At 39.3% G+C, this 24,439-nt stretch overlaps 1 protein-coding gene across 4 annotated transcripts in view; it reads left to right on the forward strand.

Annotated features, from left to right (window-relative positions):
- Positions 1-3,358: 3,358 nt before the first annotated feature.
- The window catches only part of NCKAP1 (NCK associated protein 1), a 61,833-nt gene continuing 40,752 nt past the window's right edge, over positions 3,359-24,439 (forward strand). For all 4 annotated transcript variants that reach the window (XM_072874233.1, XM_072874235.1, XM_072874234.1 and 1 more), the window contains exons 1-2: positions 3,359-3,593; positions 16,161-16,271. In XM_072874233.1, coding sequence (XP_072730334.1) covers positions 3,486-3,593; positions 16,161-16,271 — 219 coding nt within the window. In that variant the 5' untranslated portion in view covers positions 3,359-3,485. The remainder of the gene's footprint in view (positions 3,594-16,160; positions 16,272-24,439) is intronic.

A 24,439-nucleotide genomic window follows, 5' to 3' on the forward strand; every position in this document is an offset into this window, starting at 1 on the left:
TACTATTGGCGATTATTCTTTTGAAGCTTCTCAAACAACATTTTCATTACTGTCTGAAAGCCCCATAGTGAATAGTACAATTAAACTCTGAACTGAACAGAAAGATGACTTTAAAAGGACTAGAGCTGAGCTCGAGCCAAATCTAAAGTGCTGTTTGAAACTTGCCCTAAACTCGTACTTTTGGAATAAATATAGAAAGCTGTTTAAATGTTAATCATTAATAAATCATCAAGCAAATAGTAGTTGTGTGTTTTAAAAGTAATTGTTAGCCTTATTCTTCCCTTCATTTAATTTTGCCACACCTGTAAGAGCTATGCTATTACTGACAAAGCTTGTATTTCTACTTTATTGTTATGCTTGCTGCTAGACTGGTGAACCCAGATTGTACAATGCAGACATTTTTGTAGTCTAATACACAATAAATCTTCCTGCTGAAAACCTATACATATTCCCGCAGTTTCTACCTAAAGCTGAAGCAAAAGTAGTATGACAACATGGGCTTTACCCTGCCGCCATTAAAAGCGATGACAAAACTGTTGACTGCCTAAGTACACACATTCACATTAACCAAGTTTGATCTCGGTGACATCTGCTTTCTGTTACTGTGATTTCTTCATTCGCATATAGCAAAGGTTTCCCAGTTTTTTTGATGTGGTTTCTATGAAACCTAACTTTTCGGCTATACTGTATCTTCCCTAGATGTGCGCATTTTCTCCTTCTAATAAGTGGTAAGTGTTTAAAAGGAAGAGGAAAAAATGCATGCTTTGTAGTTCCAAACTTAACACCAGTCCTGACACTCGGATTAGCAAGATGCTGCCAATTATGTGATCAGCGGCATCTTGTGTCTGCGAGGGCAGTAACATCTTCTGTCACTGAGTTTTGAACTCACCTTTCCTGTCTTTCTCTGAGTTGAGATATGGTACACCACCTTTTCCTAATCAGGTCTTGGCACCTCGCTGATACCTTTGCTGAAAAACCTTGTTTTGCGGAGGGTGGTAAGGGACACTCTGTACTCGAAAACATCTGGTCTACTTTGTCAGGCTCTAATTAAAGAGGAGATTTTTTTTTTGTTTTAATGTATCTGCTTGCGTGTTAGAAGAATGTTGTTAAAAGTCTGTGACTAACCACATTACAGTGATAATTCAGGTATCTATTTAGTATTAGGTCTGCATGGCTGCATGGTAGTAAAAATTCCTTGTATCAGAAATTCTTGTTTACTGATACTGCTCCTTTCCCTATTCCAATACTCAGTATGTTTTCAAGAAATGCAGCTCATTCAGCACCATTTGCATTTAAAAAAATTACAGCAACCAGGGGTGCTTGTTGTAATAGGATCTTGTAAACAGCCTCATGAATAGCGTGGGAGTTTAAAAACAGGATGCTCTGCCATTACTGCAAAGGAGAAAGTCAGTCATTTTTCCCTTCTGTGCCTCAGCCTGTTATCTGTGCACTGTGGAGAGCAACAGTGATCGCTTTCATGTTGAGAACTACATTAGTAGTTACAGAGAGCTTGAAAGTTCTCCAGCGAGCTCTATAAGTGCAAATTGTATCAAAACCAAATGCCTTGGCTTCATTGTAATCCATAGTTTCTCTACTAATTCCAGAGGAAGAAAGATGGGGATATTAGATCATACATCAGTCAATGTGACATACAAAAACTCCCAACGAACTGTCACGATGTTTGTATCATTCCACTTGCTTGGCTCTATATAAATTACAAATTCTGTGATTGTTAATGTTTGAAACTTCCAGAAGACTCAATATGGCTGAAAAATAATTGAATATGGGATTAAAAATGGGCTGCTGTTGTTTTAGCTGTAGGTGAGAAACAAAAAAATTGCTTTCAGCAATAGCATTTGTTCTTATTTTGCAGTGCAACTGCATGGGAAACATCTTTATTGCAACTAGAAACATTATATTTGATATTTTTAAAAAATTAATTAATAATAGAAGGAAAAAGCTTTGTGTAAAAATATTACTATAGATATTATTCATGAAATACTTTGAAATTACATAGTGTTTTATGCTTTATAAATTTAAATACCGATTTGAATGTCTCTGATGTTTTCTGTAGACTCCAGTAGCAAAAGGTCAGGTCTAACCTAATTAATCATTACAACATTGTTGCTAGGTATTCCCGGCTCTTGGACACAAAGCTGAGGCAGAAAATCATCTAATAAAGGCCAAAGAATGAGTCAATAGCAGATTTAAGATTGGAACTCTAAGTTCTTGCTTCCTGGTTTCATTCTGAATCATAAATTATCTTGTAACTGCTAAAGTGAAGAAGGAGATCAGTAACAATTTAATTACATTTAGGCTTCTCACATTTGTTTCCATGCTTTCTAAAATCTATTAGTTTAAAACCGCTAAAAGACCGGGATTGTCTGATCCTGATTTCTAATGCAAAAGTGCGAACTGAAAATTAAATAGCAGTATTAATATGCAAAAAGGGCACAGGGGGTGGTGCTGTTATGAAAAAATGAGATTAGAAGGTTAATTCTTAAGCCTGTCTCCCATGAACTAGGCTTGGGAGCCCTGCATCCCAGCTGGCTGAGCTGGCCGCGCAGCAGTGCAACCCTCTCAGTCACAGGTTGCGGTAAGGGATAGCCCTTGTGGAAGCCTCTCGCTGACATTCACGGCATGGAAATCTCACTATTCCTTAAAAATATATGCTTTTAATTCCCCTGGCTTCAAGAGCAAAAAATAGTAGTGATGTGACTCATCTAATAGGCGAAATGGTGTTTCTCTGAATTTGCTGTACATCGGTCGAGAGCCACGGCTCGGGGGAAAGGCGAGAGCCTCGTAAGTGGCAGGGGGCCGCTGGCTCCCTGCAGCCCCCGCTCCGTGGGTGTCCCTGGGTTCTTTCTGCTTCCTGGACCCCATCGCGGGTGCGGTTCCGTGGTGCCGACAGAAGCGCCCTCAGAAAATTAGGGTCACCGGCGATCGATGAGAACTGTGTCAATACACGCTGTGCAATGCTTTTCTGAGCTTCGGTTCTTGACTTCAGTCGATTAAGTAAAAAAATTCGGGTTTTGTTATAAACCCTGAAGAAAAATGGATGTCCTTCACGATTTTGAAGCCCACCTCGGGACTCTACCTAAAATACAGCCTAAGGGGTCTGATGTTAAGACCCGCCACCCTACGTAAGCGAACCTAACGTTCGCACCCCGTGCTTTCCAGCGGGGCGGAGGGGCTGCCCTCAGCACCGGGACGCCGGCTCCCCTCCGGCGGCGGCAGGCCGGGCCCGCGGCGGGGGCTCCGCGCCCGGCGGACTCCGGGCCCCGCCGCGCCGCCGCCCGCCCGCAGGGGGCGGCCGAGAGCCGCCCCACGTGACGCGCGCCGCGCCGCCGTGGCCACGCCCCGCGGAGGCAGCAGCGAGGAGGCCGGCGGCGGCGGCGGGAGGCAGCGCCGGGCAGGCGGCCGCGCCACGGCGGGGCTGCGAGCGGCGGGGCCCGGGCCGGGGGCGCGGAGGGCAGCGGGGCAGGATGTCGCGGTCGGTGCTGCAGCCGAGCCAGCAGAAGCTGGCGGAGAAGCTCACCATCCTGAACGACCGGGGCGTCGGCATGCTCACCCGGCTCTACAACATCAAGAAGGTGCGGGGGCCCCGACGGGGAGGCGGGGGGAGGAACCGCCCCGGCGCGATCCCCGCGGCCGCCCGACCGGGCCCCGGCCGGCCCGGCGCTCCGCCGCCGCTGCCGCGCGGCTTGCGGCTCACCCGGCCGCGCTGCGGCCTAGCTGCGGGGCCCGAGAGGCAGGGTGGGGAGGCGGCGGGAGCTGCGCCGCCGCCGCGGTCAGGCGCTGCGGGCCCGGGGGCGGCGGCGGGCCGGGGCTTCCCGGGCGGCCGCCGCCTCGCTACCTGGCGGGAGGGAGGGAGGGAGGGAGGGAGGCCCGGTGCTGCGCGACGCCCGCAGGCCCGGCGCCCCCCGCCGCGGGGCCTAGGCCCGGCGCGGCCCCCGCGCCCGCGGCAGCCGGTGCCGCCCGGAGCCGCTCCCGCCCCGCCGTGCGTGAGTCACGGGAGCCGGGAGTGGGCTGCTCAGCCCGGGCTTTCCCATGCCGAGTTGCGAAACGTGTCGCTACCGGAGGGAAGGGTTTGGGGTAAAATTAGTAAGTTTAATTTCAATAAGTTCGAGGCGCGCGGTTGCTTAGCAGCTCCCGGCGTGAGATGGAGCAGATGTTTGAAGCTGTCGTGGGTGCTAGAACTGCTCCCCGCCTTCCCGAGATGAAATAACTCGGTGTTTGCATAGGTGAGGTGGTTTGGCGGTGCAGGAAGCGGCAGGTCTCGGTATGGACGGAAAGGATGGGTTACGCCTCCCTGCTGAGTTAATTTCTCTTCTGGAGGAAATCGTTGTGCTTTCCTATATGGAAGAACGTAGTTCACGGCCATCCCCTGCTCCGGGCGCTTCATGTGTCCTTACCAGCTTAATTTTCCTAACGCGCCATACGTTATCTGAATGTGTACGGCTGCTCCATCCACTTCCAGTAATGAATATTAGCGAGGATTTTATTGCTTTGCCCTGAACACAATTACTTTTCTGAGAGGGTTTTCTTATTTCAAAGAAAATGTTAGTTATTACATTCAAGCAACGAGCATACCTTTGCAGGTTTAGCATGTTAAAATTTCTGTGCCGTTCGCATGCTGGGTTCAGCTGGCCTGCACTGCAGCAGTAGCAGAGGGAGTTGGAGAGTTTCAGGTGCTTACTTGATCGCTCTGACTTCAGAACCCAGGCTTCTGTCAGGAGCGATCCTGCCTAACAGATCTGAGGTAAAGGATGTGTTTTGTCAAATTGTTTTGCTCATATGGGAGACTTGCATTCCAGAAGTAGTAAGGGCTACTTGGCTACACCAAGTGCGATATTGATTTTAATAGAGGTGGTGTTTCCAGGAAGAAAACCCAAATGATGGAAGTATTCAGAAGTCAGTGTTGATCCAAAGCAATGTCGGTGGTTGATGTGCACTTGAGTGTTCCTGCAAATCTTCACTGACGTAAATAAAGCATTCTGACTAAATTATTGCGAATTCCTGTCTTTCTGAAATAGAAATGAGGTTCCTTTTAGTTTACAGTTTTGTACGTTGGAAACGTGCTTCGACGTAATAATTGTAACAATATAATCATACTTTTAACACAAAAGAGAAATTCCCAATTTAGAGGGAAAAGCATCAAAATGGGGAAGTCATTTGTGTGTGCGCTTGTTATGCTTTGAGAGAAAAACAGGCGAGGGGAATTTCTCCTGCGCATAGCCGTGCTTTGGCGGGAGAAGGCAGGAAATGAGACAGGAAAAATTAAACCTCGTCTTGACATGCAGCTATGCCTTAACCATTGTGAGGGCGGACTCTGTTTTCATGACCAGTGTTCTGATTTGGGGACACTTAACTCCTGTTAAGCGGTCCAGTGCCTACAGACGTGTTTCTGCTGGCACGTTTAGATGGCAGAGCCCTGAGCACGTTTGCCCATATGGTGGTAGCTTCTGCTGTTACTCATGTTAGTGAAGTGATGCAAATGGATAGGTTCTCGGTAGGGGAGCATCAGTGCTACAGGGGACACCAGTTTTTCCTGCAAATGCCATGAACTGAGTCCAAAATTGCATAGGTCTTACATATAGAGAGACAGGAGGCATGACCAAGTGGCTTGATTACTGTGTGACATATAGTTTTGCGAATCTGGAGATGTCCGAGACGCCACTCTGTGTATTCATATAGTGATTTGTGATTCAAATAGTTGTTTTCTTCAGCTGCAGTAAGTACTGCTTGACAGTGGTAACTAGCTAGCTCTAGTGAGCCCCAGAAGTCTTGGGATTGATTACTGTGTTTTATTGTGGATGTCTCTTCAGACCAGCTGCAGCATAGCTGGCTTCTTGGAACACTTTATTTTTCTTTATTTCTTTTTTTTTTTCTTTTTTAAAACTTTTTCCTCTCTGAAAACAGTCAATTCCAAAACTGCTGTTCAAGATTCTCATGGCTTCCTCCATTGAAGATGATACCGAAACTCAAGTTACAAGAGATAACCACACAATATGTGGTATTGCGGTTAAAGGAAATGGTTAAGACTATTTTTTAATAAGAGGAAGTGAAAAGTGAAGTATTTGTAGCTGCCTTACAGATTGCTGTAGATGCTGTCTAGGGAGTAGAGATTTTAAAGGATTAAGAATTTTCTCTACTGTTAGAAACAAAGCAGGAAAATTTTACTTCCCAGGGAATTACAGAAGTTGTTAAAAGCAGTTAGAAACTTGATATTTATACTTCATCTTCCTATATAAATTTCAGTTTTGATGTCATTGTGCTTATAGCTGTTAATTGTTCATAATTTCCTGTTTAATGACCTTCTGCGCTGCTGTTGTCTTCTGAAACAGTTTAAAGTTTGTTGTTTTAAGATAGAGTATCTGAATGTATGGGGTTTTGCCCCTGAGTGTGACGTGGAAAATATGGAAAGGAGTTACTAAGGTACTAGTGCATGATGAGACAAAACTCACGTTTGATCTGTATGTGTTGCTTTTGTTATTTTGAAGGATTATCCTTTGCTTGCTGATTTCAGCTGTCTTTTGTACTGGGACCAGTATTAGTCCTGAACTTGGAAATCTTATTGTTGCGGTTTCTCTCCTGGTTTGTTCCTTACTTTTTAAGAATTTATCCTCAATTATCCAGGCTAGCAACTGTGTTATTGCATTTCCATGTAACTCTTTTGTCTTGTGTACAACCAAACCTCTATAAATCAAAGACAGCAGGGTTTTTTGCATGCCATCCTGGCTCAGGTGAAGCTTGAATTTTGTGGTTACTTTTCAGAGCAGACCAAGACTGTGTTGGTAAGCTTTGTGTAATGCTGCCAGTCCTGTCAAATAAGTGTACTGCTCAAGAGTGGTGGCAGAGAAGTAATCTTGTTTTCTTTGGGCCAGTCTTTTGTTTGTTTATAAAGTCCTTGGATACCGGGAAGTATTTGCAATAAGAGATTTCATCTTAAAATACCTGAAGTACAGATTTAGCCAGAACAAATCAGGAGAGTGTGGTTTTGATGAATGTCGAAGCAGTGCTACTGTCAACAGAACTGCTAGGGATAAAAGTTAAGGTTTTAAATTATTTAGAGTATATGTTATTCAAACGTCATGAGCCTGTTATTTAGCATTAATTGCTTTGCTAGCAATATCCTGTTGTTCTTCATGGTACAAGTTGTGGATTTATGTGCAAAATTTTTTCTTAAAATGTCATTAACAAAACAAATTCTTTTGACTTTCACAACTCTGATGATTACATACTATCTGAAAAATGAGAATCTTAAACCAATTCTCAGATATGAACTGCATAACCAAACTGACATCATAGATAAGGAACAGAATAAATATTTGCAGGGGCTTTAGCTGACTTTATCTTTACCGTTCCAAACTAAAAATGTGGTCCCAATCCTATTGTGAGCACCACATATCTTAGTTAATATGATGCCAGATTTAAAATCATTTAGCAGGTGATTAATTGCCAGTTAGTTCTTTAAAGATGCAGTGATTGGGAATATTGGATTTTTACCTGTATTGAGCATGTTACTTGTTAGCCATTTTAAAGACTGAGTACTTTTTATTTTCCCTATTTCTTTTCTCTTCTGCAGCAGTTAAAGTACATACTCTTTTCAAAAGAGCAAGAGAAGGCATATGCTGTGAGGGAAAGAGGAGGACTGCATCAAGTCTCCGGTGGTAAAACGACCAGTTGACCAGATCAGCCAAGGCTGAATAGAGGTCAAATGTCACTTCACCAGCCTTTTACGCTGCTCATGACATTGCGGTGAAGAAAAAGATCGCAAAAAGCTCTGAAACTGGACTGGAGAGGACTTGGCAAAGTCTAGACATTGCAGGGAACAGTTGTAAAAGCCAGTTGATAAAGTGTACTGTTTTGCTCAGGGACTAGGGCGGTTCTTCAGGAAAAAGGAGGAGAGATTTTAGGTGACTGGCAGAACATGGAGAAGTTTCCAATCTGAAGTGTGGAAGGATGTAGGATTAGATCACCCTTTTGACACTGAGCTCTGTGCTGGGGTGCAGAGCTTTGAGCTGAGAGGAAGAACTCACAAATAATCTTGTTTTGAATTGTAAGTTTGGTATTAGAAAGAACAGATAATGTCTTCAGGTCATCAGGAAGTGTCTTAGGGTGGGGCAGTATTGCTTCCAGTGCTTGATAGATGTCAGCAGTTCTTTAAAGGTTAAGATGACAGTATATGTTGGTCTATTTGTGTTTGTGATGTTGGAGGAATGGCTCAGAATGCTGTCCCACTGATAAGGAGAGGAGGAAACCTCAAACAAACTTACAGTCAGTGCTGGCAATAAATAAAAAAATAAATAAAATTCCTTTGCTCAGGAAGCAAACACAAACTGATGATACCATGTCACATTTTTTTTTAACTCAGAGAAGCAACTAATTTTGTAAAAAAACGATGAGACTTTGTAATACAGTATAAAAATATCCCATGATATCTTCTAAAATATACAGAGAGAGAGAGACAGGTGGATTTATCCTTTTACATCAAGTGTAGATCCCAGAATTATGTTGCATTGTTTCTTTGTTTACAAATATGAATTACCTGGTCCCCCAATTCCTGTTCATTTGCCCTGCCATGTGTTGACACAACAACAAATTCAGTTTTAGTTGCAAGAGATTTTTAATATCGTGTGCGGAGGAGATACAGCTAATAAGTCTTAACAGTTCACATTTTAGATTCAGAATAGACAGGGCATTCCCATTGCCTTGCTTTCTTTTATTAAGATGTTACTTTATAAATTACATTTAGGGAAAGTTTTGTGGCAGTGAAACTTCTCTTCATTTTTTTTTCTTTGCGTTTTACCTGCCCATATATGATTAATAGAACCAAGTGCTTACTTAAACAGGTGCTACAAACACAAGAGGACAATGTGAATTTATCACTGTACAGATAGTGTCAAACCAAGCGTATTTCTTTCATCGGCAAGGTGACAGGTCACTCTAGTATGGACAACATAGAAATTGTACACATTGACCTTAGCAAGGCTGCTGACATTACCTCATCTGATTGTTCTCACGAACGTTCTAAGGAAGTACCGTCTGGATGAAATTGTAATGATGGCAGATGGATAACCATATTACGGAATGGTTACGAAGATCTCATTGTCAGGCTGTGTTTCAGCAGGGTCTCGCTGGGGTGTGTCTTACTCTGGTTCCAGTCACTATTTGTATTAACAGCTTAGATGATGACTACAGTATGCTTAATAAATTTGTAGGTAGGAAACTGGGAGAAGCTACAGAAATAGTGAAGAACCTAATTGGAATTCAGTTTGAGCTTAACAAATTGTAGGTATGGTCTAACAAACTTGGAGGTGGCTGAGCAAGTATGATTGTAAGCTATTTGGTGCTCAGTGAAATTTAAAATACAAAATTAAAAGTAATGAGATAGCAAGTCTGCAGAAAATATCTGGGAAAGGTTAGGGACATGCCAGGGCAAATGTGAGGCAACTAAGTTTCGCTGCAAAAAATCAGGGACAACATGAGGTTTTATAAATGTGTGAGCAAGATAGTCTGAAGGCAAAGGAAGCAATCCTTTTGCTCTACATGGCATGCATTGAGACTCATGCGAAATGTGTCTGATTCAACACACTTTTCAAGAAAGATGTGGACAAAATGGAAAAAGTCCAGGGCAGAATAATAAGAAAGACCAGTGGTGCAGAAAATTTCACCCATTAAGAAAATGGGAATATTTTTTCCTAGTAAATTAGTAAGAGAGACAAGTTTTTAAGGATTTAGGACTGCTGTAGAGAGAGGGGGAATAGTTAGTGCAATTCAGTATGGCCACAGAGATCAAGAAGTGATGGATTACATTGTAGGAAGAAAAGTTCAGTTTAGATCTTAGAACTTTCTAACGAAAAAGATTGTTAAATATTGGAAAAGACTGTGAGAATGTTTTTTAATGTAGCCTGTTGGGAAACCTGTAACTAAAGAGTTGACAGATGTCTCCCAGGAGCGACATAGATACAGTTGATCCTGCTTTGGAACAGGAAAGTAGGGTAGGCAATTTCTTGAGGTCCTTTCTAGCCTTTTCTTCTGATTTCACATGAGTTTACGTTTTAATGGGTTGGATCTCTGAGTAGAGATACACTAGGATTTAAAATAAAGTATATACTTAGGGGTTCAAGACATACCAAGCAATGAATAGTGGTGGGGAAGACATCTTGTTTAGCTCTAGGAAACATTGGACTGACTTCTAACACCTTTAATTGTAATTTTGAATTAATATGAAAGTGCATTATCTTTCAAACTTTTGAACCTTCGTGCATGAGAAGTGTAATAGCTGTTAAATTTGTAATAATTTTGAGCCATATTTTGGATATGTCCAAGGCCTCTAGAGACTGTCCAAAAATTAGTTAACTAGAGACTTTCTTCTGATTCCAGATCCTAATTGGATCATGGGGACAATACAGTTCTGGTTGAATCTATTAGCATAGTTTATATATTAAAAATACAGGTTTACCTTTTGTACAGGTATCATTTATGTAATTGCAAATATCAGTAATGTAATTTACTTGGTACAAGATTACCCAAGTGGTAACGGTGTAGGGCAGTTAAATTTTAGCCATTGAAAGTATTAAACTATACTCTAATATTTGTCCATGTGTGACCAACTAATTCTTGCATCTGCTTGCATTGCTGTTGAGAGGGACAAGGCTTCATTCACAAGGTCCCATTTATCTGGGACCAGCCTGTTTATTATTAAACTTAGGCTTCCACAAAACCTAAAATACAGCAAAGCAGTTGTGGTAGGCTTCATCAGAGAGGTTAAGGCAAACGTAGTGTAAACTGTTTCCTTATGTATTCGCCATTCAAAGCAGCTCTTTATTGATTATTCACCTCTCTCTCTCCTCAGGAGTTTTGCTTTTTCAAAATTAGAGATTGTCAGTTCGTAATCTCATTATTTCAAATGCATGACAGAAGCAAAGGATAAATAATATTTTTATCCTACAGAAATCTAGAGTTAATGATGAACCTGTCTCTTTGTCATGTATTATTTAGTATAATTTATAGGATGCATAGCCACAAACCAGGCATTCAAACTTATAGCTACATTTTAGGGTGAAGTCTTTAATGTCAGCAGCTGTTACAAGGGAAGAAGAACAGTTTTACTGTGCATGCCTTTCTTGCGTGTCAAGAGAATGTGCTGTAGTAAACTGTAAATGGTGTGTACAGGAGTTTTCCCCACTTTTTTAATATGGGAAATCTTAGCCTATTTCCATTTACTAATGAAAGTTACTAGCTCAGGGGATGCCATATTTTTTGCTGTTGTTGAAATGCCATCAATTTGCTGGTTAAATTCACAGAGCTTTTTTAGTGCAGATGCATTTGTAAATGAAACTTGAAGGTGAGGTGATTTGTTGACTAAGATTTATTTCAGTATATTTTGTCACAGTCCAGTGGAACTGTGCTCAGCCGTGTTTTACCTCAAGCCCTCAGTAACAGTAAATCAAGATCTCTTGAAGTAATAAAAACATGTTAAATTGCTGCAAAATATGACTTGTTTTATGATCATCTTCTGATGTAGGAGGTTTGGGGGATGAAAATAGGCAATTATTGATTCAGATGGTCCTGTTTCTCTTTTGTTGGGAAACAGCCCTGCTAACCATTTGGAATAGGTTGGGCTTAGCATCAAAAAGAAGGATATAAAAGGTATTTCCATAATACAGTAATAAGGCTTTTTTTGGATGATCCTACACCATGTAACTCAAGTAATACTTCCCAGTGTTCTTACTCAAGGACACGTGGCAGGTTTAGGTAAAAAGCATGAGTGAAGTTTAGGTTTTCTAAATGCAAGTTTGCGCCCTGTGTATACTGTGTCGTGGCACTGGCTTTTGACAATGATTGTACCTGAACATAAACTTCCCTTTATTCATGTCACATCACCTGGATATATGTAGTAGTTTTGTTGATGGGTGTTTTTTTGTTCTCATCCAACATCCTCTGTCCTCAAGTAGGAAGTAAAATGTTAGGCTTTGATTTTTGCAGTGATAGCTGTAACTGTATTGGGGCAAAAAGTCTCTTTGCTGTATCTCTTAATGCTGGTGTGCTCTGGGCCAAAGGCAGTTGCACTGGATTCTGTGTTCTTCTTTAGAGGCCACTTATCTTAAATGCAGACGTTAAGCAGGTTTTTGTTGTTGGATACTTTCTTGTTGGCTGCTTCTGAATGGGAACAACCTAGAAAGTGAAGCTATGTAGTATTCTTCATTTTCAAAGTGGAAATAGTGTAGAAGAACCTAATCACATCAAGTGAAGAAGAGAGTCTGAATTTGGTTTAATAATAATAATCTAGTTACCTAGATTGTTAGGGTAGATAGGAAGATGCTGCTCTAACTCGAAACGAATGGCATAGTGAAGCATCTCTAAACAGTACATGTAGTCTGATCTGTCTTATCTGAAGTTTGATGCCCTGTGCATATGACAGCAAAGATATGTTCTGAATAATGAATCTCTTAGCTATAGAAACCATGTTGTTCTTGTTAGAGTTGGATGCACAGAATCAGATCAGGAAAATATGTTCACTTAGTTGAGAGCCTATCATAGCAGGATACCATTCTAAAGTGCTGTGGAAAGAAATGCTGTGTAACTTGATAGAAATCCAGTGTCTGAGTCCTTTTTAGTTTATTTTTTTAAAATTACTTAATTAGTCTCTATCGGTAGCTTTGCATCATCTTTTTCAGCGTAAGTGCTTGACAGCTGTTTAGTAATGTGCAAAGGAATTTAGAGATGACTGCTGGGAGGTTCTTTCAGTATAATGTTTCGGGGCTGAAGCAGCTGGAATCCCATAGCTTCAGAGCTGTATTCCATGAATGCTGCACTAGTAAGAACATTTTTTAATTCCTGAATTTCTTTTTAATGCTCAAAAAATGTAGCCATTCTCGTGGTTTTTTTGTTTTGTTTTGTTTTTTTAAAGATAAGAAATGCAAAAAGGTTATTGCAGCCCACTTAGGGGAAAAAGTGCTATTTGAGGCTGATTGAGAAAGGGCTACTGCATTTGGCTAATTCTCAAAATTCTATTTGGATGGCTGAGAGCTGTATATGGCAAAGTGATCTTTGTATGTTGTACCACGATGTTCCTGCCTATTACAGTACTGACAAGGGATTTTGTATTGAGTAATACAACTATTAAAAGCAAAAGCTGCCTTTCTTATCTATATTCTAAGACCATTGCCCTCAATGTCTTTGTTCTTTCTACAGTGCAAAATTGTGGTTATGTGCCTTATCACACTTTCACACTTGTGCGGAAGTGCTAGGATTGCGGTTTGTATTTTCATTCTTTTATGCTTTCTAGAGTAAACTGTAGTGAGCTTAAGCTTCGTAAGTCTGTTTGCCATTTTAGGAGAGATTTAGCTTATGTGGACTGTTTTACATGTGATGCTGAATGCAGGTAACAGTATGGATGAAAACTGTATTGATGCAACAAGAGCTAGTAATCAAATAATATCAGTTCTTAGAAAGGAGCTGAGCTGCTGGGGAATATGGGAGAGGGAAGGAAAAGGCCTTGACCCACTCGTTCGGTGGTGTCTGTTGTCCTCTTTCTATTCAGTCCACGTAGTAGGCTTGCACAGCTTTTTAGAAGCTGGAATTTTGAAAATGCTGGAAGGGTACCTTTAACCTTTTATATCTTGCAGCAATTTTCTTTCTTATCTATGGATCAATCTTGTGTAGTTTATCAGGAGAAAGAATTGCAGTTGCTTTAAGTGTGATGTTAGAAAACAACGGGAAGGAGTAAAGAGCTCTCTGGCATATTCAGATATATTGAGAGGATTGCCAGTTAGACTGAGGATAATATTCGTCATCTCTGGGAGTGGAGTTCCTGAAGCCATGTGAGGATGTGCATGTTAGTGTTTTCAGGCATCTGTTTCTGTGTGAATGATCTGTGTGTAAAGGCTTGGGTAGAACATAATTTTTAGTAAACATTTTGGAGAGCTGCTTTATAGGAGGAAAACCATCTGTTGCTAGGAATAATAAGGAGTGTATGTGGAAGTAATGTTTCAATTCAGACTGAAAACATTAGGAAGTCAATGGTGGCAGATACCTCATCTCCTATATAAGAGCAACCATATAGGATTTTAACAGGCCACAAATATATGTTGTCCATTAAACTGTTTTCTTAGCTTGTAATCCTTCTTTTAGTAGAGAAAGTTATATAATGTGTGGCAAGGACAGAAGATTCAAATAATCTGACACAGACTCTGACAAACCCATGCCATCTAGTTAATTATGACTTCATAAATTTGAAACGCACGTTGTTTACTTTTTTGACGCCTATTTACAGTGTAACTTTTACTTTTGAAATTGTGTAAAGGCTTTAAAGTGTGTACAGAATAGATCTTCTGTGGCATGTGTTGCTTTGATGTTCTTACAGCAGCAAACAATTATTTAATATCTAATTGATAATGTGGATGTGGCTGAATTCTTTTTCATTATAAATTCCTCTTGGAGTATTATAGATGCGACGTTAATAAAATGTAGTATTTTTGTGGAAAAACTAGCAAATGTGAGAGTTTGGGTTTTAGAGTAGTATGTTAGCATACATCATAATGGTCATGTACTGCTGGTAGGAGTTTTAGAAACTTACAATAATGACTCTTTTGTTTTTTTTCTTGGCTACCGTTTCTTTTTCAGGTATGTAAAACTTCACTGAGTTTCTGTCCCTTTTTCCCCTGTAGTTGCATGTGATGTTTGTTAACTCCTTTTTTCCTCTCCCTACCTGAACTTAGTTTGGAAATACTATTAGAAGTTACCTGTTTCAGCATATAAGCAGCACTTTGCACAATAGTAAAATTCTGATAAGTACGTGTAAAGTTGTTTGTGAGTAGTAGAATAATCACCATCCAGTAGGAAGTATGCTGCCTCGAGTAAGAGATGATCATAATGTTCTCTTGGATATAGGTAACAGTGTATTAGTTCACTTAAATGTAACATATTTTAGCATTTAAGAGTAATTTGTTTATATGTAATTTTTCTCTCTTTTTATTACACTGCTTTCCCAGCAAGGACAAGTTTGGAAGGTTTGCAAAGCTTTTCACCTTCCCTTTGCCCGCTTGCCCGCTTTCAGAATCGGTCTCATACTCCATGACTTCTGTCTCTACAGTCCACAACTCAGTCATAGAAATCAATGTGGAAAAGTTTTTAAATGAGCTGTCATTTGAGTTCACTATGTTGCGTAGAAACGCCTAGCATGTAATTTAGTTTTGCATGAGACACGAAACTCCTTTGCAAATCCCTATGAGGACCACAAAACTAAATTAATATTTGAGAGAAAATACAATGTGAGCACAAATTTTGTCATGTAAATAACGCTGCTTTTAGTATGTTTCTCCAAACTAAATGGTATAGCATGGCTCGCTAGTCAGAGTAGTTGAGAAGTAGTGTGTCTGACAGCATGCACTGTAGCTGGCAAAAGTAGGTGCTTCGTCAGTCGTTTGTCCACAGAAGCTGTTCTGATATGTCTATGCAAGTTATTTTAAGAGACTTAACACTTAGTTGCGACTTCCGTTCAAATCAAAACTTAATGAAATTTCTTGATTGCTGCTTTTAAAGCACAGCCTGTGCTACTGTAGGAGTAAAGAAAATGAGCAAAACTTGAGTTTTTAATCTAAGGAAATAGGATACGTCAGGCAAGTACTGGTGGTTTTATTGTGGGATGGAAAATTGTCTTGCAGTTAACAATTTAAAGAAAAATTAAATGCAGATTGGTGGTGGGGCTTCTAGTTTTGTTTCACAAAGGATAGTTTAATCATTTAATGTGCCCAGCACTGTCCTCCACAGATGATGACATGATTGAATTTTCTAACAGTTTATTAAACTGCAGATGAATACAACACTACCTCAAACCAGGAATAGCATTAAAAGGAAACCATTTTTTTTCTCCTTCTTTTAGGATTGAGTTTTTTCCCTCACTGCTGTTCTGCACTAACTGCTTTGATACTTCCATGCATCTTTTTCAGTAGAAGAGCATCTCTGTACTGTTTCCCATTGCATATTTCAGCTGTGACAGTCCCTGCACTTTGCCTTTCATTTTATCACCTGCTCACTAAAAACAAACAAACAAAGAATTTTTCTAGTTTGTCTTCAGATTTGCAACTATCACTTAGCTTTAGATGGTTCATTGTGTTTTTACTTCATTTTTTTATTGTATTTTTTTATAGGCATGCGGTGACCCCAAAGCCAAACCATCCTATCTTATTGACAAAAACCTGGAATCTGCTGTCAAATTCATAGTCAGGAAGTTTCCAGCAGTAGAAACACGCAACAACAATGTAAGTAACTAAATGGCTGTATAAATATTTTTCTCAATACCCTTCAGCACTTGTTGCTCAAATCTGTGAGGTTTCATGTGTTCTTATAAAGCATCTGATGCTGACAGTTGCAGTTGGAATATAGTTGTTGATTCAAATGTCTGACAGGATATTTTAGAAAGAACTGTCTCCAAAAAGAGCACATTATATTGTAATTCCGGATTGGTTTTATTAGGGTAGGACACTTTCTGGTTTTCTTTTTGCCTACTCTCTTCTGTTCCATTTCAAAGAATTGTCAATGGGAAGTAAGCCTTGAAAAAATCATGCCTTCCTTTGATAGCAGAAATTCTTGGTGAACAGACTGATTACAGAAGATGGAAGTTGCATAACTTTATGTGTGATGAGACCTGACCAGCAGATCAATAAAAGGCACTTGACTGCAAAGTAGGAAAATGTGTTTGTACTTCACAGGTGCTCGTACCTTACAGGTGCTCTTGCCTATGGGGTCAGTCCCTGTGGGAATAAAGAATGCTTTAGTATGTAAGGAGAAACCTTGTGAAGTACAAAAATACAGAAATAAATTGTTTCCTCTTGAGATGTAGTGAGTTCAAGTGCAGTAGGAAATTATTTTTCACCCTTCTGAGTGATCCAGTATTGCTGAATTTGACTTTGTAGCCTTTTAGAGATAATTAAGATTATTAGAATACAGGTAGGCTTTTTGGCAGGTGATGTACACTTGTTTCTCTGTTTCAATTTGAAAGTCAAGGGAAAGATTTTTGTTTTACCTGCTTACATTTCTTTCCAAAGGTGGAAAGTGGAGGTAGGTGTTGGGTTTGCATGTTCCCTGCATGCAACTACTTGCACGTGTGCTTGAGAGGTTTAGGCTTGCTTTAAGCATTCAGGTTTCTGCAGAATGGTAGTGCTAATAGCAGTGGGAGTCATTGGTTTCTTTTACAATGCCATCTAGAATTTCTATGTAATGTCTCCAGTAATACCAATGAAAAAAAAATTGGAAAAGCTTTCCCTTATGGAGGAAACTATTTCAGTAACAATCTTTCTCACTTTAAAATTTGTATATGTTTTGTACTGTTTAATATTGCTCATCTTTGCATTGAATTTGATTGTGTTAGTAGCAAATATAGCAAATTCTTTATCAAAGTTATGTAAAATAGTAAACCCTTTAAACCGTGTTTGGTCAATGCTTCCGTATTCTATAAACTTCAGTGGCAGATCTACTATGAAGAGTAAAAGGTTATGTACAAAGAATTTGTTTAATGCAGTTGCCTGTATACTCCATATGTCTTTGGTTGTTGACTATGAATTTGGAGCTTAACTAATGATAGATATTTAAGGATTTGGTACTGTGAAGTTTATGGAAAGAGATCAAAGCTAACTTGATATATTTTGACAATCACAGTTCCTAAAATAGGACACGCTGATAATGTTTTGTCATTGCCTTGTGTTTATTTACCATGAGCCAGCCAGGCCTGTGTTTATTGAGCACAGTTTTCAAAAGCCTACCCTCTTTATGTATGAGCACAGTTTAAAGTAGGGGTTTTGAGTGCTAGCAATAGGCAGCTGGGATTTCCCTCTCTGCGGTCAGAGCTGACGGCAGTTTGCTTGTCTTAGTTGTTTACATATGTTTTCCTGTAGAGCATTGTATCTCCCAAAAGAAACCTTTACCCATAACAGATACGTTCTAGTTTGATGTAAGATAAATTTTTGTTTGTAAACCTTAGCTTCAAAAAGGCATAAACATCTAGCTCCTGGTCAGGAAGATGTTCCCCTCCTCACTCTTCCTTTGTCTCCCTCCTCCCGCTGGCCAACAACCAGCTCACCATGTATTAGGAGGGCACACCAGTGGGTTCCTTCAGTAGGGAAACGGGTGATCAGAGATTTAAAAGGGCAAGAAGCTTATTGGAACAAGGACACATCAATTAATGAAGTATTATGAAGGATTATTGTGGGGAAATAGTTGAGAAATCATAACCCGTGCCGTCTTCTTGCAGTGAAAATTCCAGGACAGCCTTCCAGGGAGGCGTTTTGGATTTTGTATGTTCAACTGCAGTGGTTGCCATAGCTTAGCATTGTGCATCTACACAGTAATACCGTTGACATGTCAGTAGGTGATGTTGCCAAAACAGCTTGCATTCAGTGAGAGAGGCAGTGGTGCCTGCTTTTTTGATTTTTTGACCTAGTCTTAGCTGCTAGTTTGGTTTTCTCAGGTGCCGTCATTTACAGTGTTTTGTGTCTCAGAAGTGAACAACACATTTTATTGAAGAGTATGGGCAGTCTTTGCTGTAATCAGATAGGTGCCTGCTCTTGAAAAGCCTGCATTTTTAGTCTTTTGAAACAAGTGATTCTGTTGTTTGCTATTGATAGCTTTTATATCTTTACTCGCAAAAAATACAGCTCCTAGTTTTGTTCCTCTGTCAGTGTTTGGCATGCCGAGTCAGACTAGAGCGATGTCTGACGATCGCTGATTTTCAATATTGTAGCAAGAGTGAAAGTTTATGAGCAGTTCAAACAAAAATTAAATGCCTGATGAATCCTTGCTGACCAGGCTGAAAAATAAAATGGAGTAGTTCATCTTCCAAAGGATCGATTATAGATAACTGTGGACCTCATCAGTTCATAACTCACTCTCTCCCGTTGTCTGAGGGCAGTCCCTGTGATCTCTTACACTTGCCCTTTCTTCTTCAGTCACCATCGTGAGCCATATAACCTTGAAAATGTGCAGTTTGAAGACTGAGCTCTTAAATCAACTTAATGATGTTGGCCAGCAATGTAGTACTGCTTAATAGTCTATGAAATACCTGCGAAGAAGGGAGTGTATGTAAACAAAAAATCTGAAGGATTGACAAAGTGAGAAACAAACATTTTAGAGTCCTATTTGAAAAGGAAACTATATAATAATAAAAAGTATCTATCTTCTGTGTTTGGGAAGCCTTAGTATTTACATTTATTTTAAATTAACTAAAGCTTTGCTTTTAAAAAGCCTTCTAAATTGGAGAAGGCTTCCAAAAAGCTTTATAGCACCATCGTTCTTGGTCAGATCAGTGATCTGATTGTGCTAGTGTTGACTTAGGGTAACAGACATTTTTACTGAATTTCCTTGACTAGCTTCAGAAGAAAAGTTCCAAAGTAAGGGGTGCAGAAGCAGCCTGATTTTTCTGAAGGTTTTTTAGACCTCATCCTCTTATAAGGCATACAGGCAAGGTTCTCGCCACAGAGAAATCGAAAAAGAATATACCGAACTCCAAAAAAATGTAGTAGGACCTAAAAATGACTCTTTTGTCAGTCAATGCTAACATTTAATGCCATTGTAAAACCAGAATAAAATACTTCACAATGGGGAGCTGGAGATGCAGGGAGAAAAGACGTAGATTTTCTGGAGATTGTGGGTGGGGCCTGAAAAATCTGCTGCCTGCACAGGTAAAGCTCTGTGTCTTTGACTGATGGAGCTAGCTTCCTTTCTGCTTTCCAAAACACCACATATGGGAAGTGGTGAGAATATCTGCCTTCTTTCTTGAACATATGTTTTTCTTTTACTCAGATTGCTCCTCAGCAATTTCCCTGTAGAAAAACTTCCTATATTTTTAAATGTCTACTGGAGAAGTTGAGGCTTAGTCATTGCTTAGTGGTAAGCAGACGAGTGAAATGTTACTCAGAAGTTTGTAAGTGTATGGTTAGTGGGAGAAACGTCCATGTTTTCCACATACTGCTAATCTTCATCTTTTAGTAGCTATCTTTCCAGTATTGTTCATATCGATTGCATTGTGTTTTGTATTGACTACACATTCAATTTCTTAGGAGGTAATATTTGGGGTTTTTTTTCCCTGATTTAATTGTAATAATTTTCTGCTGTATTATGTCAGCAGGGACTGGAAATAAGACCATGTGAGAGTAGAGTAAAAGTGGTGCAAGCATTTCCAGCCTCCCTGGATTAGGATCTGTAGATACGAATTAGTTCACTTTATATTTTATTTACTCTTTCTTCATGGGTGTGTTGGCTTTTTCCTTACAGATCCCAGGATGTATGTTTGGTCTGCTTACTGTGCCTTCCACAGTTTCGCTTCATAGCGAGCTGGTTGCATAGCAAACTAGCTGGGTGTAGGAGAGGTGTTGTGGGCACAGCGTGGCTGGACCTCCTCGGCCAAAGCCTATTAGAAGACATTAATGCATGATTTTATTAAATGCTTTCTTCTATAGTAAAATTATTGAACTATGCACTTCATAACCAGTCTTGATTTTAAATTTGTGATAGGTGCTTCCAATAATTAGTCTTTTTCAAAACACTTAACTAAATACAAATAATAATTTGCTTTTTGAAGTATTCCTTTCTGCCCCTGCAAGGGGTACAGTGCCAAAAGGAAAATGTCATTCATTTGCTTGTTTCTAATGAAGCTTTTAATATTGTAATTTGCACAGTGCTAGTGAAGATAATTTAGAAATTCTCTTCTGAGGAAAAACTGGGGTCTCAGCTGTGCTGCCTCATGTATTGGTAATTCTTTTTCTCTATAAAAAAACTTTTGAGGAAACAATAGGGTAATTAACACCTATGGCAGGTGATTTCTTAAGATTAACTTAAGCAAAGTAACTTAAATCCTCAAATTCAGTAAACTTAAAATATTTTCCCCAGCTTTCTGGAGTTCTGGGTATCTTGTCTGGGAGACTCGCTTTTTCAGACATCTGATTGCTTACTTAAGCAATAAAAACCCAACTCCCTATATTCCACCACAAAACTAACTGGGTTCCTGGCCATGAAGACTAGAATCTGTTCCAGCTAAGAGGATGCCACGCTTTCCTTGCTCAGCTCCCTGTTCAACTCTGCTCACTACTGCTCAAGGAACTTACAGTGCTGAAGGGACTGCAAACGAGATTGGTTTTCCAAAACTCACCAGGGCAGTAGTTTAGTTTACAGGAGATCCCCCTGCGTGAGTAAAGCCAGCCAACGAGTAAATAGTCTCTGTTCAGCTTTGTACAAGCAGCTGAGATTTCTTATGCTTGAGAATAGGATGTACTAAGTTTATTTCAGAAGAAACTGCAAAATATCTGCAACAAATAAAATTTAATCTACATTTTTACCAAAAATCATTCAGAACTGAAATTGCTCTGCTAATGCCTTGCTCTGATACAACCATACCTACTCTTCTGATTTTGTATGCAGTAGCATGTCTGATGTCTTCAGTTGTTGCCTGCATAAGACTGACTTTGCAGCTTAAAATGACTTATGCTATAATATAATCAGAGAATAGTATGGAAAATTTTTCAGGCTACCAGTCATTTGAAAGTGAGCATTTTTTTCGTAGCGATTCCAAAAGGTGATGTGAAATCTTGAAAACTCCTTAAAATGTTTCTCCAAAGAGAACTGTCATAGTGTAACTTATCTTTTTTCAAAATCATAAGCGCTGTCAGCAGCAATGCTTATATTCATGGCTTAACCCTTGATTGTGCATGAATTTGAGATGGAGTAGCATCCAAAACCAATTTAATTTTTGTCATTATTTGTAATAAGTCATTGTAGTACATTGCTGTAAGTCAAATCGGTCCATATGAGTCACTTGCCGAAGTAAACCAAACTAGTCATGTCCTCACTCTTGTTGCTTAATAGTGTATGCAATACCTGCAAAGGAGCGAATGTTTGTAATACTTAACCTCTTTTCTTCATCCATTAAAACTGAAATCCGCTTTTGATTTGATGATTGATAACTTAAGAGCTTGGCCATTAAAAACCAAAGAAACAAAAAAACCTCATTGATACCTAAACAGTATTTTAGTTAAGCAGTGTTACTGAGATGGCATTCCAAAATTAGTTTTCATGCATTTTAAATGAATAGTTCTTTCATGATTTCATGACATAAATGTAAGTATGCAGGCAGCTGGTGACATAGGTCCAAAACATTTTTGTCTATAGAATAGCACAGCTGAGACTTTTATTCTGTAAATAGTTGCCTTGGAGATGTCAAGACCTGTAGCCAAGCTTGTGTGATACAATAATATGTAATGAGCCTAATGTAGGCATTACTGTCTGAATTTATGCAAAAGGAAGTGAGAGAATGGGGAAACTGTTCCTTATGACTGACAGGTAGATCAGTTTTTAAAGAGGAGCCTCACTGCTCTGGTTGTCTGCCATTATTAATGATATGATCAACCCTAGGGACATTTAACAGTTGTGGAGGGTCATGGGTGGCTATTTCCTTTTCAAAAGAGTTAACTTAGTGCTAGAAACTTGAAAACAAACCAAAAATAGATCTGGCAGTAGAAACATTAGTTAGTAAACATGTTAAATATTCTATTACATCTTTTTATATGCAGCATGTCACTTCAGAGGCTGCTTTTAATTGGAAACGACAAAACCAAGGACACATCCATCATTCTACAGTTAGTTTACAGAATTTTAAACTCATTTTCTTCATTTGATTAGATCCTCCTCTCTCCCCACTGTTCTGCTATGGATTTTGTAGACACGGAACTTTGTTCACATGAGTTGAATTTTTAAAATCTTCATCTAAAGACTCTACAGGTGGCAAGCATAATGAGTATAATAAATGACAGTAAGAATACTGACAGTGATTATTTACCCTTATCCCCAGAATTTTAGCAATCAGAATTTGTAATACTGCTTTTTGGTGCTTGTATTCCAGCTAGTAAGATTAAGTTGATGGTGTTTTCTCTGAGGACATTGTAATATCTATGGTGTCAGTTTGTAGAAAACAAATATAAGTATTTCATGATCATACTTGTAGGAAAAATAGCACACTGATATAAGGAGGAGAAAATTCCCCTACCTACCATCTATTCATGGGTTGTGAAATAAGACATTTATTCACATACTACTGCTACCAGTCAAATAAATATGATAAAATAGTCGCAGAACTACAGTTATCCTCTGGTTTTCCACACATAAAACTCTCTCAACAACTTTTTCTAGTTGTCTCATATTTTTCCTGTGCCTTCATATTAAATGCGTATTTATTCACATTGTTAATATGCCAGCATCTGTCTCTGACCCACTGTGTACGTGTAAGCTTTAAGGGAGGCTGTCTTGCACTTTCTGATCCCCCCCTCGCTTCTTTTAAGGTACTTTCTCTGTGTACATAATCAGTTGTGTAAAGATTTTGGGGGTTTAATATGAAGAAGGAAAGGCACAAGATAACTTGGTAAAGATCAGTTCCTTCTCTTGTAGATAATGTACTTGACAAAGTGTCAGCTTCACTCTCTGCTATTTAAAATCCCGATTCATAAATAATATTCAAATATGATTGGAGATGTGGTATTTTGTTAACAGACAATTAAATGATTTCAGATAAAATTTATTTCAATTTTTTTTATCTTGCTATATTATGCTAAAATGTCTACACCTTTTCATATGTCTTAAAATCTAATTCAGCTTGTTCAAGAAAAATACTGTTGTTCTTAAAATACTGTTGTCCTTGTTCCTATAATTCATATTTCAAATTCTTTAAGAATAAATAAAACACCTATGTCTAACCAATCAACAAGGCATGGTTAGCCATAGTGAAAATAATCTTTTGATGCTAGTAATGTTTTAAGAGTTATTTCTTCAGCTTATCCTATTTTAAAACTTTTGTTGAATATTGGAAACAGAAGTGTTTGCTGATAAATGGAATTGCAGGCTAAGGAAGAAAGCCTCAAACCAAATACAAAATGATATAGCACCAGCTATTTCTTAACAGCTGTTAGGAAATTAGTAATGGAAAGTTTTGTTGCAGTGGGTGTGGAAAGAGCTACGCCCACATTCCTGAATGATAAAAATGCAAATAAACATCCAAGACCCTACATGCTGTAAGCTGTACTTTTAAACATCACTGATCAGGCTGTGCTGTATGAATTGAACTGTTTGCACCATACTGATTTAACAGCGATTACAGTTGAGATATTGTTTTATTTTGATACTAATATTTTAAATAAAAGTTTGCTTACACCCTCAACACTCAGAGTTCAAAGAACGATCACCTTAACTCCATATGAAAGTTTTAGCATCATTTCAGTATAAATATTTCTGGGAATACAGGTAACTAATTAACAGTGCACAGCAGTGGTTCCTTAGTTCTTGATTGAGTGTAATGAATACCTCCTTGTATTCTCTTATTTAATGTACAGCTTCACAGAATTTCTGAAAAAAAGATTATTTATTTTGCAGGCATAGTTCGCAGCACCATCTC

The sequence above is a fragment of the Ciconia boyciana genome, chromosome 10 (genome assembly GCF_034638445.1).
Source record: "Ciconia boyciana chromosome 10, ASM3463844v1, whole genome shotgun sequence".
In the NCBI taxonomy this organism is placed as follows: Eukaryota; Metazoa; Chordata; class Aves; order Ciconiiformes; family Ciconiidae; genus Ciconia; species Ciconia boyciana.